Below are 18386 nucleotides of genomic sequence, written 5' to 3'. Positions count from 1 at the left end.
GCTCGTACCAATACCAATGCGTTTTTCGAAACGTATTTACGATATATCATTTGATATTTATCAGTCGCTTTTTGGTGAAGGAAAACATCGTGAGAAAAGCGGACCCCAATAAGGTCTAGTTTCCCTTCTGGGTTGGAAGGTCAGATGGCAGTCGCTTTCGTAAAAACTAGTGCCTACGACATTTCTTGAGATTAGTTACCAAGAGGCCCCAGGCTCCCATGAGCCGTAGTAATAAGCCGGGACAAACGCTAAGAAGAAGAGAATCTTCTATCAAAAAGCTGACAAAACAGTTAAAATGCAATTAAACTAATTTAAAACGTTTGTTTTGAATGCATGTTTAATGCATTTCAATAACATTAATGGGATTAGGTTGCTGAGCGGATCCCAGTAGAGCTATTAGTAACTTACCGAGTATTAGGAAAGAATTGGGACATCGCTAGGCAGAAGATAGCAATTCCAAACACTAAAAGCCGGACAAGTGCGAGTCGGACTCGCCCACCGAGGGATCCGTACTTTTTAGTATTTGTTGTTATAGCGGCAACAGAAATACATCATCTGTGAACATTTCAACTCTAGCTATCACGGTTCATGAGATACAGCCTGGTGACAGACAGATGGACAGTGGAGTTTTAGTAATAGGGTCCCGTTTTTACCCTTCGGGTACGGAACCCTAAAAACGCAGTACAGTGGGTTTATTTTAGAATGAGCTGACCACCATTGACGTATCCAAATGCGAAAGGTCTAGGTTACGTGCGCTCGGTCGTTCTAGAGTTCGTCTTCAAACTTTTTGACCCCAGGGTCATGGCCAGATCTTGGGCCATATGCTCATAAACAAACAAACAAACAAGCTTTTATTCAGCAAATAGACCACAGGGGCACTTTTACATGTAAAATTTTTACAATCATATAAATAACAAAATACAATTACAAATATGGAATCAATTAAATATGAGATACTTAATTAGAGATGTATACACCGTGTTTTTATTGAATTCCGTTAATTACATTATTTTCAACCAAACAATTGAAAACTATGACAATATCAATGTCATTTCGAACATCAATCGTCCGAGATAGTATTTACGATTAGTAGCAAATGTACACACTCGTACTAAACACTCGTGAGGGCCTTATAAGATAAAAAAATATTTACTTATCTCCGAAATTAAGTTAATTAGAATACCGGTGTATTTGAGAAAGTTACTTAATTTAAGCTCAAGAATGCACCCTTGAAATTAACGGAAATAAAAACAAAACCGGCCAAGTGCGAGTCGGACTCGCACAGGAAGGGTTCCGTACCATTATCTATAAAAACGGTCACCCATCCAAGTACTGACCCCGCCCGACGTTGCTTAACTTCGGTGATTGGATGAGAACCTCAAGATTCAAAAAGAAATATTTATTTTATTCTGTTTTAGTATTTGTTGTTATAGCGGCAACAGAAATACATAATCTGTAGAAATTTCAACTGGCTAACTATCACGGTTCATGAGATACAGCCTGGTGACAGACGGACGGACCGACGGACAGCGGAGTCTCGGTAATAGGGTCCCGTTTGACCCTTTGGGTACGGAACCCTAAAAACACGGTGTATATGGTCTCTAAACGTCGAATCTCACAAAAAAAACTATGATAAAAAATTACAACTACTAAAATTCTTTCAAGATGTAAAAGTCATGATCCGTTTACTAGTGACAGACTAATTACGAGGATAATGGACGACCATTTCTCCGTACAAACATAGTCCTCATTTTCCTCTCTGGATAAAAGATAAGATAAAGATTACGCTTACTCAATGTTTCATTGCATTTACCTTAAAACTTGTTTACAAATTATTTACAATGGTAAGTTCACCTTGTATCATTTATTACTTGTAAGCAGTTGTGAGCTATCATGTAGCTAAATAAAGTTATTTTATTTTTAATAAAATTAAAGTAAATATTGGTTTGTAGCTCTTTGCCTAAAAGCTTGCCCAAAATACATGTTGGACGTTGCATAATATTGCATTAATATTCCTAACACCTGTGAAGGTAGTGTTTAGTGGAACTATTTCGTAATATAATTGTACCTGCTATTGTAACTTAAATTACCATATATATAATAAATAAATAAATAATTTATTATTCAAGGAGGCATATTACAATGCGCTTATGAACGTCAAATAACGCTACGCCGGCTCTAACCCTACACCTCTGACTCGAGAAGATTTAAATCCCTCCTAAAATGTAGGTGGGTATCCGAATATGGGACCGGCAAGAAACCCGGCCTTTACATTTTTTGTACACAATTTATTGTATATTGACCATAGCCCTTCGTTTGACTTTTTTCAATTTTGTGATTATTATGAGAGATAGAAACAAAAAACAATTCCATAGAAATATTCAAAAGCTCCTAACTCTTATAATAATTTAAAGATCTGTACCCCTAGTGTAAATTCAATCGACATCATAACGTGACGAACGCGTTTGCGTTAAGTCTCATTTTGTATAGGATTTTGAGTTTCCAAAACGTCCCGCTTGGCGCGCTCTTTTCTAAATCACATACAAAATGAGACTAAACGCAAACGCGTACGTCACGTTTCGAAATCAAATTTATTTACACTAGGGGTACTGAATAACCCCAAACGAGCGGCATAGTACATTACGATACAAGTGAGAAAAATAGGAAATTCGCAACGAGTTGCAATAAATTATAACACGACCGAAGGGAGTGTTTTAAATAGACACGAGTTGCGAATTACCTATTCGCACATGTATCGTACAACGTTTTACAGTACATATGGCCCTTTAAAATGTTCGACACAGTAACGTAATATGCTAATTTTCGCACTAGTGCGGTAAAGAAGCACCATATGTACTGTAATAGTTATTTACGATACAACCGCAGTGGTGATAAATTAAAACACAACCACAAAAAGGAGTCGTGTCGATTTAAAACACTCCCTTTGGTCGTGTTTCAATTTATCACCACTCGTTGGAAAAAAAAATTCTGCACTTGTATCGTAAATAACTATTCCTTAATGTAAATATACAGAGAGGAAAATGGGGAACTACGTTTATACGTAAATTGTGATTTCGCACGGTAGTCTACTTTCGTCTTAAAGTATTGTAAAAATAACCGGCCAAGAGCATGTCGGGCCACGCTCAGTGTAGGGTTCCGTTGTTACTCTTCCGTCACAATAAGCTAAACTGGAGCTTAAAGTGTAGTAAATGGTACCTTTCACCCGAGTTAAACAAATAGGCAAATTTGCATAATCAGTACCTAATTAAAGTAAGTCTTTTTACTATGAAGGGAAAACTTTTTGCGATAACTCAAAAACAGCTAAACTGATCATGTCCGCTATAGTTTTCATTAAATGTCTTTCTTAAGCTCTACTTCCACAATTTTTTTCATATTTTTTGGACCTATGGTTCAAAAGTTAGAGGGGGGGGACACATTTTTTTTTCTTTCGGAGCGATTATCTCCGAATATATTCACTTTATCAAAAAAAGTTTTGAAAGACCTTTCCAACGATACCCCACACTCTAGGGTTGAAGCGAAAAAAAAAATTCACCCCCACTTTACGTGTAGGGGAGGTACCCTAAAAAAAAAAAATATTTAGATTTTATTGTACGACTTTGTCGGCTTTATTGATTTATATATCCATGCCAAATTTCAGCTTTCTAGCACTAACGACCACGGAGCAAAGCCTCGGACAGACAGACAGACAGACAGACAGACGGACATGGCGAAACTATAAGGGTTCCGTTTTATGCCATTTGGCTACGGAACCCTAAAAAGAGTAATAATAATAAAGAGTATTCTATCTATCTATTGTAAAATATTTCAGACACACTGGATTCCGTGCCGCCTCTGTTTGAGCTGGACGACTGGGCGCGTTGTCGGCGTCCTGGTGATGTGTACTGCGTATTGGAGGGCGCCTTGGTCTCCGGGAGTCAGACGACGCTGCAGCTGCTAAAGGTATATCTTGCAAAGTATCTTGGGCGCTTATTATACTCTGTATCTACTGTATCTTATTATACTTATTATAGCACCATATGTACTGTGATAGTACATTACTATAGAGGCCGGGAAACGTAGGTTTGCAGGCCAAGTAGATGTATACGGCTGAGCGTAGCGAAACCGGATAGAGATAACGAGGCCGGCAACCCCGTTTCTCGCCGAGATTTGTATAGTGCTTTTCTCAAACCTGCAATTAAAGCAAAAAATTGTAGTCAATTTGTTTTGTGGCGAACTACTCTACCATCGGTGCCTTACGCGCGTAAGTCCGCGTGCCGGCGCGATGCGCCACCGCGGTATAGTAGGTATTTAGATAAATGTAAACAAAATCTACCCTCCAAAGGCTCCTTAAGCCAGTTGACAGTAGATGAAAACATTACATGATCAAATAATGTAGGTTAAATTCAGATCGTTTCAATCCAGGCGGTTTTGTATTTGGTTGGTTAACCAATAAATGTTAAAACTACCCGAAAAATTACAAATTGTTTGTTTACTTTTATTTAAACACCTAAAGGTACAGAGTTGTTACCTTGTTAAATGAAAAAAATACGCGAATAAGATAGGTATTCATTGATATACCTAGATTAGATTAGATTTCTTTATTTCACGATGAAAATTACACTATAAATTTGCTACGCTCGTCAAAAGTATGTTGTATCTCACAATTTTTTTATTATATTTATGTTAATACAACCCGGCAGCTTGACCATGTCATGCTCGCTTAAAAATCTTTACTTACGGTGGCGTCGTTGATCGGGTTGCCACTTTCCCTAATGAAGGTATATAAAGAGAGTGCCTTAGAAATAAGTAGACATAAAAATGTTGCTACGCCCTAGTAGGTTCCATGATTGTACTCTATTTAAAGAACATCTGTAATACCATGGTTGTAACGAATAAATGAAATGAAATGAAATGAAGGTTGAGGGAGGCGATGGCTGAGATACACGTCATACTCGTGAACGGGTGCTGTTTGTGGAGACCGGTCTGTTTAAGCTCACATGGGCTACATGTTATATGTTATAAGTAACTTTACTTTTGAGTGGCATTAACGTGAGACACTTCATTCGGTTCTTGTATGATTTAATTTTTTGTCTTTTAATTTTATTATTTATATAAGAATTCAATCCTTGGAGACCCTCTACATCTCTAAGGACAATTTAATATCTTCTTTTATATTTTATCTCTGACACTTGGAGACTTGTACATCTCTAAAGAATTTTAGTATTTGTTGGTTTTATTTTTTTATCATAGTTTTTTTTTGTGTAATTTGACATTTAGAGACAGTATACATCTCTAATAAAGTATTTATTATTTCATCGATTCCATATTTGTAATTTTTGTTGTTTGTAAAAATAGACATGAAAAAGTGCCCCTGTGGCCTATTTGCTGAATAAATGTTTGATATTTGGTATGTTTATGTTCTCATTGATCGTCAAACATTACATTATAAATTGAAAATAATAAAATTAATAGTCTCCCAATAAATCAATGAAAACTGATGTTATATTTTATTCAAATTTACGATAATATAATAAAACACAAAATACACTTTTTTCCGAGGAACGATACAACTCGGGGATAACAACATAATACATATAAAACTTAAAGTCTAAATCTAAAAATAAATAAAACTAATCTTAAAATAAATAATTAAAAACTATCCCCCTGCGGCATGGTGCCGTAGATGCTGGCAGCATTTCCTCGTTGTATCGCAATACTTATTCTCTGTGCGAGGAAGCTGCCAGCTCTACGATCACCGGTAGCGTCTTCTATTTTTTTGGCTAAATCCTTAAATAGTGTAGATGCATTCGGACCCCACGGGCCAAGGGTCTCGACGCCAAAAGGTACGAAATCGTATTCGGGGCCGAGACCCCTATATTTGATCTTTTTTAATTTTTCGGCCGCCTCTGCCGCCGCGCCGGGTTTTGCAGTTGTGCCGTGGAGATGAGACGGGGCTAGAGTGTCTACACATGTGGCGTCCCACACCAGCACCCGTCCCATCTTCCACGGAATTAGTGACATTCCGTCCGGTCTCTTACCATCGTCTCTTACAATACCAGCTGGCTCAAGAAGAGCTGGCACGTTCACGCTGGCAAGAGACCGGCGGAGAATATCGTTAAGCGCGGCGTGTCTAGAGAAGCGGCCGGCGCTCCTTTGGCAGGAGAGCCCGTGGTGTCCGAGGGCGTCGACATCAGTGCCGCAGGGGCACTTATGTGGAGCACAGACCCGGACGCCGAGTCGCAGGCAGGTTGCAACGCGCAGAGTGTGCGGTTCCAAAAATGTGCCTGTGTGTACCGAAGGAAACGCGTGCAGCCAGGCGCCGGATTCCTTCGTACCCGCTGCTAAGAGTCTGGCGCGTGAGGAACCTATGCTGCGACTTAAGAGAGAGTCATAGATAATTTTACAATGGATGTCATCCCAGGTCCTTTGGGAATTTAGATTTTCGGGAAAATCCTTACCCGGGCAGGCAATGGACCAGGCGTTTTTAGACTCCGTTAAGCCAGCAATCTCATAGTTTGGAGGGCAGGCCCTTAGGATTTTGCCTATGAGAATTGCTGAGCTATGAACGGAAGATAAAAACGCCGGGGTAGAAACACTAGAAATTTTGCGGATCCCTATCCCACCGTGACGAATGGGAAGGGATGCCTGGGTCCAGGACTCTTCACTAAGCTGCAAGTTCAAAATCGATTCCAAATTATTTTTGATAATGTCGTCTAAAGGTATTAACAAATTTTGAAATTTTGAGAAAGAGCAACAGCGAAGTACATACATTAATTCTGGTACAAAGAGGCAGAATTTAATAATAGATAAAGCGAAATGCGGACTAATTTCGAGAAGACGACTTTCATAATTTTGGAATTTAGAAGTTGTGTCGGAAATGAAATTTGAATAGGATTCTTCAAAAATAGGAGACCCAAGGAGGCAAAGAGAGCTTTTGTCTATTATTTTAATGTTTGGTGTAAGGAAATCAAATTTTTGTTTTACATCCAGAAGATTTAAAGAGGCGTTATGAATAAAAAGTTCACATTTGCTATAGTTTAGGTCTAAGCCAATTGTTTCAAATTTTGATTTAATGGTCGAAAGGTCTGATAGCACGGATTCGAGGTCGCCTCCCAGGGTTCCGTCGTCTAAATACCAAACGTTAAATTTTGATTTTAAATTTTGAATAATTGGATTAATGGCCAAACTGAATATTGCCGGCCCGAGAGGATCACCTTGCTGGCAGCCGACTTCTGAAGATATCATATTATCGCGGTAAATTAATTTGGTAGGGTCAGCATAGCAATGCAAAAGGTAGTTATAAATTTCGGGTATGTTGTTCTTTATTTCTGTCAGCAAGGTATCCCTATTTACCGAGTTGAATGCGTTTCGAACATCAATTTTGACCAGCACATCACAAGATGAATTTGAGAGGTACGTGCGTAAGGCATGGACGGCTGCCTCACAACCTCCTTTTATGCCAAAACCCAGCTGTACAGGTTCAAAAAGGGGTTTTAATTTGGAGATTATATACCTGACTGCAATTTTGGAAGCGAGACGTCTTATAGTAGAGCCAACGGCAATCGGTCTAACTCCTCCGTCCTTTTTGGAGAGGGCGATGAGATTTGCCCCGTATAGGATCGGAACTATGTCCGGATTCACATTTCCTGTGTACATGACGTTAATTAATTTGAATATAAATCAACTTCCAGTTCCAAGTCCATGTCAACGTAAATAGTTTGGAATTGTCATTAAAATGTCAAATAAAGATAAAAATTTCGCAAAATAACAAAATATCATGTTTAAAATATATATTTTTTTAAATAATGAATAAAATTACACATATCGTTACAAATTCAATTCCGTGTACTCATTTACAGAGTACAGGTTATCCAACAAAAGGTTTCTCAATTTGCGCTTAAATGTTTCATCACACGGCTCGTCTCTCAGATCGGCTGGTGTTCGTAGTAAGTCGGGCCGATTAAAGTGGGTTTTTCTTAATATACGGCTCAATTCGAACAATGCTGTGTCAGTGTTAAAAGCGTTTCTTCGACCAAAAACGTGAGTATCGTGTCGCTGTGAAATCTTATAAGTTATCAGCATTGTTAGAATCGGGCCGTTAGATTTTTTTTATAAAACTTGGTGAACATTTTGTTTTACAAAAAGTTGTAAACAGACCGAGAAAAGGTTGAGATGAAAGGAAAAGATTAATGTAATACGTAAACAACGACACGGACGGACGTGTGTACATACGTCCAAGCTTCTCAGCAGAAATACTAAGTGTCGGGTATAAGAAACTATAATAAGACCAATCCTTATGTATGGCTGCGAAGCTTGGACACTAACACTGAAAGAAGAGAGTCAGCTCCTGGTAGCGGAAAGAAAGGTGTTACGGAAGATCCTGGCCCCAATCAAGAGAGATGACGGCACCTGGAGCATCCGTAAGAATGCCGAAATCGAGGAGTTAGTGGCCGAACCCAATGTCATTGGCGAAACAAAATGCCACAGACTTCGCTGGTTCGGCCATTTATTGAGGATGAGTGAGGATCGGGGTGTTAAGAGAGCTTATTTGGGACGACCGACTGGTCGCCGTCCAGTGGGTCGGCCCAGATACCGCTGGAGCGACAGTGTACAGGCGGATCTGTGCCAACTCAAAGCCGATAACTGGCAGGAAGTGGCACAGGATCGGGACAGGTGGCGTTCTCTCGTTTTGGAGGCCAAGACCCTCTTTGGATAACTGCGCCACAATAGTTAGTTAGTTAGTTAATACGTCAACAACAAAAGCCGGGAGATAACGCATCACAGGCGGAGTGTGACATTGCAGGCCATTTCTCCAGGGTTCCATCATCAGTTAATCAGATAATGATGAGAGTTGGGATGTTTGGTGATCACCCCAATGGGTGAACAAGGAAGCAGTGGAGTCGTTGTAAATATTTTTTGATCGAATGAATGATTCATAAAAATGAAATAAAAACATATTACAACTTATATTGCTAAAATTTTTATGTATTTGAGAGCTTGAACAACTTGCAATTGGAATGAGGGATTCAAAATCTTGCATTTTATCTTCATCTGATGTTGCAATCTGTTCCATATTAGCATGAGTCATACGGTTTCTCAATTTATGAAAAATCCATTTATGTGTCGACATTTGATCTTTTGACATCCACCGATGTTAACGTAGCATAATGTTATATTAATATTATACTTCCCCATCTGCGTGAGACGTACATTACCTATATTCCGAGGAATATATAGTATTGCTCTCTTCGCTATATGCAAGTTCTTAATATGGTATGGTTCAATTCACCGTAAAATTGTTGAAATTCGTTTTATTTAATCTTGGAAGTTACATCGAAGACAAACAGAAAATTATGTTACTTACTTCCAAACGAATGAAACTATGATTCGGGAGTTGTCTGAATTGACAGACTAAAAACATCAATGAGGTTTTTGCCAATCAAAACGGTCAAATATGTAATATTTTTTATATCTCTAAACCTCTCTATATATCTCTCTCTCTCTGTCTCTCTATTTTCAGGTGTGATCGTGGTCAAACGCCTGCCTATCCTCCATAAAAAAAAAAAAAAAAAAACGACCTCTTCTTGTATATTTATATATTTTGGGGATCTCGGAAACTGCTCTAACGAATTCGATGAGTGGGGGTGATATGGGGGTTTTCAGGGGCGAAAAATTGATCTAGCTAGGTCTTATATCTAATAATACGCGCTTTTTTGAGTTTTTAAATGTTTTCTGAGCCGAGCTCGGTCTCCTAGATTTTAAAATGTTATATTAGAAAATCTACATACCTAATATTTTTTTTGCCATTCTGTCATTCGTTCAGTTATAAAAAGTATATAATAATGACGACTCACTGCATTTCTTGTGCTAAATGCCACGAGAATCCAAATCCTACTGATGAACTGTAAAGTAGAAAATTAGAGTAAAAAGAAATATTTCTTTAATAGACATAAAAATGAAAGAAACAAGGAACCCGATGAAACTGTTAAAATGAGAAATGCGAGTGAAAAGTCACCGTAGTCATTTCTATTGAACATACTCGTAGTACCGCTAGACATGCCTCGAATCACCGTACCTGGGGGCCTAACCAAGATGACTATCGTAGACAGAAAACGCCAATCGACATTTAAATAATGTATGTACGTCAAGTCACGTCACTTTTCGTAGCATCTGTCAGCCGGATACATTGTTTTTTTTCGTTCTGCGTTTGTCCATGTAAGATTGTGGTATTGTAGGCTAGGCCCCCAGACAGCGGCCATTTCGGAGTCTGTCATAAGGAACATATTGCACTCAAAATAAACATTGTTAAATGAAGAATGATGAAGTGCAAACCAAAACAAGGTGCAGCGAGTCGTAAAATGTAGCCTTCATTTTAATTAGAATTGCATATAAGTATGGCTACCACCAGTTTGACGTTAATATATTCGCTAACGTCTACGTAACTTACATTCTATGCATCTGTCTCGTACTGGCATATTAGTGCAAGCGAGGTGTCTAGAATAGTTATTTACGATACAAGTGCAGATAATTGGAAATTCGCAACGAGTGTTGATAAACTAAAACACGACGGAAGGGAGTGTTTTAAATCGACACGAGTTGCGAATTACCTATTACACATACTTTCGCGCACACGTGCGGGAATGAGCACTTTCCGTGCATGTCGAAACTTTAAAGAGCCATATGTAACTACTGTAAAACTTTGTACGATACAGGTGCGAATACTCCCTTCTGTCGTGTTTTAATTTATCGCCACTCGTTGAGAATTTCCTATTTTCTGCAGTTGTATCGTAAATAACTATTGTTTAACTGGGATATAATAAGGGTTCTCCGACTCGTTCACGTACTCAACTTCGTTTCGTTTTGTAACTTTGGTCCTTGAATTTCAAGACCTAATTATGTATCGTTACACACAATACTTTTTCTAAGACAACAACAAACACCTAAATTTATACATAAAATCAAAGTAAATATTGGTTTATCTTTGCCAGTGTTGACCGATAGTTGCAATTGACAATTAACCATTACAAATTGAACCGTAAACCGTAACGGACGGTTACAGTTTACGGTTCAATTTGTAATGGTTATCGGTCAATTGCATTAACGTTTCGGCCAACACTGATCTTCGCCGAGATGTCATAATAATAAAACAGTTGCGTAATATTGTATGAATATTCCTAAAAACCCTATAGTATTATATATAGTATGTGTAGTATTTTAGTATCCTATAGGCAGGGACGCCGGGGCCCCGCGCGTATGAAGTTGATTTCGATCTTACCGGCAGTCACTTGATCGACAAACAAGAGTGGGATCGGTGGCAGCATGGTTCCATTTTTATCACTTGTCACTATGCCCGTCACTTTCGCGCTTACATACTTGTTTGAACGTGACAGCCATGGTGACAAATGATAAAGAGCCGACCATCTTAGCCCTACTGGAGTAGAAAATAGTATATCGTGATATAATAGAGAGCTTTCAGTCGAGTACCGTTTTTAGGCAACGAAGCTTGCTGAGTTGCCTAAGCAAGGTACGAAATTGAAAAGCTGGATTATATTACTATTGTTTACAATACTTTTTCTACGAGTCGTCTAAAATAATACTTTTTTACTATAAAACCTAAATAATTTATGAAAATTGGTAAATATCTCAGTAGACAAAAATGTAGTACAAAAGACATAAACGCGCGACTATTGTCGCCCGTTTAGTCTTTTCTATGGGAGCGCGGCGACACGTGATTGGTATTTTTTTTATAGTTGACTACAGCGTGTCGAAATAAATCTTATAGTTGAGTTGGGAGCCCATACATGAAAAGCAGGTACGTTGGTATACAAATTTTAACATAGCAGTCGACGAGTAGAAAAAATAAAAACGTTACCGTGTATGCCAATGTCAAAACTGGTGGTATTCGTACTGTAGACATAGTTGACGTAATAGTTAGTACTTATTTATGTTAACCGCCTTTATTACCGTGCATTAAGGTACGAATTGTAAACATAATCTTTGACGTCGATAATATATACTCTTACTAATCATTATCTTAATGCATTCGAGTTTTACGGCAAATTTAGCCTTCAATTTTATTGTTACTTTAAACAGTTTATTAATAGACATCAAGCAAATGCATAATTTTAAACAAATGTTTGGAATGCATTAGCTCTTGGGGGTTATTCGCGGATGGTCTAAAACGCAAAATGACTAGTGTAATATTTTGCCTATATCACTTTTAGTCTACATCGCGAACGGTCTAGAACGCGCTTGGACATTACTTTGCCCTGCCAATGACAACCTCAACCCAGTATTTTGTTATGGGACAGTCGAGACGCCCTCCCAACGCCCTAAGGAGGCTGTTGCTGCTGCCCCGCACTCTCCTCAGCAGAGAGCCAATTCTCTTCCTCCTAATGGCAAAGAAATCATCTGCTCGTGCTTCGGCAAACATGCCAGATGCACCGCAGTGCTTAGGCAGCTTCAACAACATCCTTAAGGCGTTGTTATACTGTACTCGCAATGTGTTGTATGCCCTTTGCGTAAAGCTTACCCACAGACTACACGTGTAAAAACTCTGACGGTAAGCTTTAAAAAGCGTCAGCTTAACTTGTTTGTTACATCGTGCAAATCTGCGGGCAAGCATATTAGCACGTACTGACATAGCTCTCTCTCTCTATATCTGAGTCGTCATTTAGGTCTTCCGTGAGTATATGACCCAGATACTTAAACCTATCAACGCGTTTCAAGAGTAGGTACGCCGCACAGCATGATCCTAGGCTCAGTCGTTGGGTTATATTTGCGTGCTTTGTAAATATATAATATCACCACCAAAATATTAAAAAGTAAATCACGAAAACATGTCCTTTTTCCATTTATTAAATAGTTAGGTAGATGCGAAAGCCTCCGTTGCAAGTTTCGCGCGGCATGGCATCTCATACTTTTGTTTACTGTCTATTTTGTGGCTTTACGCGCCCACCTAACACGTAGGCTGCCATGAGCATCACAGGTGGGATCACGTAATCTTCTCTGTCTGGCCATGGCCATGGATCACGTTATTAAGCTATACTCATTACCTATTTACAAAACCTAACTAGTCCGATGCTGTGAGCATCACCGGTGGGATCACTAAATTTGTATGCGGCGTGGGAGCAACGCTTTAGGTGAAATATGGTGGGCAGCCACGTTAATCATTAATTATAAAAATGTTAATGTATTCGTTATCAAACGGTCAGGTGTGGAACCGTGGGATTACAACAAGTCGGTCATATTACCACACGGTTACGTGAGCGACCTTCACCCCGTGAGCCACGCATGCGCATTCCGAAGATTAGAGTAAATTATAAGTTTATAATCTAACTTGTTTGTTATAATTTAAAAAGTTGCGTATTATTTTATTGCAACTTTCCACAAAATAAAATTAGTATCCAGTAGTATCAAAAATACATAAACAATAAACCCCTGAAACAAAATAAATGAAAAAATAATAAAAAACAAGTCTCGTCATAAATTATCTATTTTAACAACTTACGGCCCGATTCGAAGAGTGATTAAGATACGTTTAAGATCTTTAAAAGATGGATAACTAAACGACATGTCAAAATTGACGTTTATTTCGATTCCGCTGTGATCCTAATAAGATCTATCTACGATATTTCTAACGTCAAAGTGACATTGGTTGCCCGAATCGAGCTGATTCTGTCAATTATACGACATACAAACGATATCTAAATGAGAACTTATCTAAACCAGAATTTATCGTTATCGTATCTCATTCTTCGAATCGGCCGTAAGCCCCGAATTGTTTCCTGCCCGGTCCAAGCGTTCCAAATATGCCAGTTGCGTTGCCATACTGAATAGCTACAGCAGATTGTTAACCAAGGGATGAAAGGCACTCATTTCTGTCGAGGTAGTTTGGTGCTCGATCGCAGTGAGAGCGCCAATAGTCCGGGACTGAAATGCTGCCTTTCACCCGAGTTAAACTCTCTACTTTTCATTTCGAATACCTACGAGGAAAGTAAAATACATGTGTAAAAAAAAACTAAGTAATTCGAAACGAGTGGCGATAAATTAAAACACGACCGAAGGGAGTGTTTTAAATCGACACGAGTTTTTTTTTCCTATTCTTCGCAATTGTATCGTACTATTAAAATCAAATTATAATTGTTTATAGTAGGTACTTATACTTAATATAAAATAAAAAAAAAAAACGTGGGAAAGAAAAATGCTCTAGTGCAGAAACGTATCATTTTCTGCACACTTTTTAGAACAACAACGACCCACTTTCGAAAAAGACATTTGTTGGACCAGATAAGAGCCAGCCCGGGGGTCACAACCGCTGTCCTTTAACCGGCGCCAATCTGTTGTTTGTTATTATGAGACGATGTTAACTTAATCATAAGTAAAATATCAATGTCTCTTATCAAGCGCTTGTAGGATTACATCAATCGGCCAGATTACCACATGGTTACGCGAGCGGCCTTCACCCCGTGCGCGGGCGCCGCTCGCTGAGCAGGTCAGTGCATGCGCATTCTTAAGGACACTGACATATTCGCTAGCATCTTGCCCGTAAGTACTAGCATATTAGTGTGAGCGAGATGTATAGAAAATAAGTTAGTGTCAGTGACACACAGTTTTTACACATTGGTTAGTGTTTTATGCGAGTTCATACATTTGGGTTTATTTAGGTCCTGTGTATACATTTATGTGTGTTTAGCGGGAGCTCAGACATTTTAGAAGTAGCAAATGTAGGACGCACTAAATATAGTGCTTGAAAGGCTGTTAGTGCTTGAAAAAGGAGACCTAGGCTCTCTGAAACATGTCGCGCGAGTGATTAAAAACACATGAGCAAAGCCGCAAAATTAGTTTATTGTTGTGAGAAAGCATTTAGTGAGAAATTTACGAGCCCACACTAAACCCTAATCAATGTGTAAATTGGCCCTGAGATTCGTGACAAAGAAAATAATGATAAATATAAAAAAGAATTGGCAAGAATTTCATGTTTCGTACAAGCTTTTATCGCGGACTGTACTTTTCTTTCCACGGGCAACTAATACTCATCGAGACTATTCTAAAAACCCCAATCACAATTAGGTTGCGTTGTTTTATCACAGAGTTCCTATGGCCACCTCCTGTCTCCATCATCAGATGGTACTATAATATGGCATTGTCACCCGACTTACATATGTATGCCAGATTTCAGCTCAATCGGAAACCGAGAAGTGGGCTAAATTTAGCTTCCAAGATGTAGATCAAAACAAAAACATACATAATACAAACATATAATTACTACACTAACGGCCTGTTTCACAATGTCGAAGTAAAGTCCTGAATAAGCTACTTGCCACTTATCTGACGAATAAAGCCATCGTTGGCGTTTCACAATCTTCAAATAATCATAACTGGTAGATAAATACCTTTACAACTAAGTTTTATCTGGCAGTTAATTTATTTGTTAATTAGCTATCCAATACTGTAAAGTAATTGGATATTGTGCAACAGGCCCTAACAGGGCAGGTTAAATAAAAGCTTGTAAAAAAGTACATTCTCGTGTCAATTTTACGATTATCACACTGTCCAATTCGTGATATTTATGAATGTAGGATGACCCTTGCAGAAAAACAACTGCTAGAGTGTGCCTCATGGGCTGGCATCGAGTCCCTTTGTCCTTGCACTAACGCTTTCTTTTGTATAGTAAACATTTATTGAAGTGAAAACTTTTTTATATATATCGGATCAGATAATGAGAAAATGCTCCAACACGAAATAGTATTTTATGCAACAGTTGTATAAGAAGGGTCAAAAAAGGCGAGTGGCGTGAGTTATAATGTGAGCTGGAGCCGAAGGCGTAGGCGAACATTGTAAAGGAATACGCCACGAGCATTTTTTGACCTACTTATACAACGTTGCATACAATACTTTTCCTACGAGTCAACAAAAATAAATCTTAATTTAGGTAAACAAAGCAAAAGTATATAGCCAAGACGCGCGAGCATACCTTGTTACGCGCCCGGCCCGGCCCGCCCCGGGCCGCGGCCAGCCGGTCAGCGACACCTTCTCGTAACTCATGAGGCCCTGGTACTTGCTACTTGCCAAATAAAATTTTTGGACAGTTTTTTCAGTTATGAAGTAATTGTTTTTACTATGCAACCAAATGAATATTTTGTAAATTGGCAGCAATGCACTTAGTTTGAAACTATACCGTTTTGATTTTGTTAGGTTGGTAGCCATTAATCGCAGTAACGTTATAGCGATTAAAAGCACAAGTGCTGTTATGAGGATTAGACAATATAGACTTTTCTTGAAACCTTTTATGTATCTATACATATAATAAAGCTGAAGGGGGTCGAAAGTCTGTACACGGAAGATATTCGAAAAAAAATAGGCTGGGGATACTAAGAATCGCTAACAGAACACGTTCCAACAGTTTTTAGAATTTTTGTCTGTTTGTCTGTTTCTCTGTTTGTCTGTTTATTTGACCTCGCATCACGTGAAAACGGCTGAACGGATTTTGATGCAAATTTTACTAATCTGTCGAGAAAATGCCCGGCCAAGTTATAGGCTATAAAAATTCAACCCCTAGAAGGGGGGGTAGCCACTACACTCGATTGAGTTAAGTTTGCACCTGAATCTTATGGCGCTACTTAGGAAGGAGGTGCAAACTTTTACAACAAATATGTGCTACGAGTATCGAGTACCCTGCGAAACTAAGTAACAGATATGGTGCTGAAATTAAGCCACCGAGGAAGGATTTTGCCAAATTAACTCTAAAGTTAGAAGAGGGGGGTACGGATATCAATTCAATTTCAATTGTGTTGATGTAATAATACAACGAAATTAAACGACAGTAAATTAATTGCCATACATTGCACAGTGCCATCTTTTGGGAAACTGAGTAAAAATTTAGTAATCAAGTAAACTAATAATTTTTAAGAAAAAAAACCGACTTCAATGAGGTAGACCGGTGAAAGAACGATTATTGTTGATTTTTGATTTCATACAATTAAAATAAAAAGACAGCGTCCTACGCCTAATTATGTATAAAAGGAGGTAACATGTTTTTTTTTGTCACTGCACCCACCTTGACACATTTCAGATTTGCCCTATGGTTGACTGGTAAGATACCCGCAATAGGGTATTCGACTGTATTTAAGATAAATTATTTCACACCATGCATGAAATAAAGCACCAGATAATTATTAAAAAAACTAAATAGTATAGAAATATAAAAATGTGTCTTGAAAACCTAACTACTTGACAAACATGCACAGAGAACAAATCGCCAAACGTCAACTATGCATCGTTGAAGAGTTCCATTCTGTTCATCATGAACAGCTCCACTTCATCAAATGTCACTTCTACAAATGTAAATACTTGATTTCTTGATGAAAATACAAAAATCACTATATGTATGCCTTCCACATTTGAAGAGTTCCCTCGATTCCTCATGGACCCCATCGTCAGAACTCGAACTTGACAATCTAATTTACTTAACAAACACAGCGAAGAGGACAAATCGCCAAACGTGTACTGTGTATCGTTGAAGAGTTCCATTCTGATCATCATCAGCAGTTCCAATTCATCAAATGTCACTTTTTTTAATGTAAATGCTAGATTTGTTAAAGAAAATACAAAAATCATTATATGTATGACTTTCATATTTGAAGAGTTCCCTCGATTCTCCTCCTTTTGAAATCTTGAAGTCGGTTAAAAATGAGTTTACTTACATAGTTAAGTAGTGGCAAAATCAACACACATATCAACACACGTATAACTGCATAATTATCTAAAAAAATATTTTTTCCGTCATGAATTATACCTAATCGTAATTTTATCGTATCCATATTCATACGTATCGCCTCTTTTAAGCACTTAATAATGGCTACGAAGGTGGGTACTATGAAAAAAAAATTCTCTGATGTTTGCGGTGTAAATGTCAAACGATTTGGGACTCGCATTTTATACGCGTTAAAATGCCATAAGAACTAAAAACTGAAAATGCCTTATGAGAAATGCCGAGTGTAGTTTTATTAAGTGGTACCTAATTGTAAAATATTTTATCTAGACTACAGTCCTCTAGCGTATCCATCTGTCAACTTTACTTCAAGTTCCACCTCCAGGGGAGAGGCAGAGAAATTAGCGGTGAATGAGCCGGTTACTGACACAGACCGAATACCACGCGAGCGGAGCCGCGGGCACAGCTAGTATTCTTATATTCGTGTTAATGAATGCATAAATGACAGATAACAGTAGAGGAGTAGGAAAAATGTATAATATCATTACAAGACCGACATTAATTGACCTTGACTGTCGACGATCTCCTCGTCTTTGATGATTAATTTGATAGTCAGTATCCTAATAAAATACCATGAGTATTTTATGCTAGTAGGTAAACAAATTACACAATC

General features: G+C 38.3%; 1 protein-coding gene across 1 annotated transcript in view; it reads left to right on the top strand.

The window, feature by feature from the left end:
- LOC133527873 (nose resistant to fluoxetine protein 6-like) overlaps positions 1-18386 on the top strand; it is a 33328-nt gene that overhangs the window by 2394 nt on the left and 12548 nt on the right. Inside the window, exon 2 of the mRNA XM_061865066.1 lies at positions 3830-3960. Within this exon, the coding sequence (XP_061721050.1) occupies positions 3830-3960 (131 nt within the window). The remainder of the gene's footprint in view (positions 1-3829; positions 3961-18386) is intronic.

The sequence above is a fragment of the Cydia pomonella genome, chromosome 18, assembly GCF_033807575.1.
Source record: "Cydia pomonella isolate Wapato2018A chromosome 18, ilCydPomo1, whole genome shotgun sequence".
Taxonomy (NCBI): domain Eukaryota; kingdom Metazoa; phylum Arthropoda; class Insecta; order Lepidoptera; family Tortricidae; genus Cydia; species Cydia pomonella.
The sequence above is the reverse complement of the archived record's forward strand: the minus strand, read 5'-3'. Positions and strand labels throughout refer to the sequence as shown.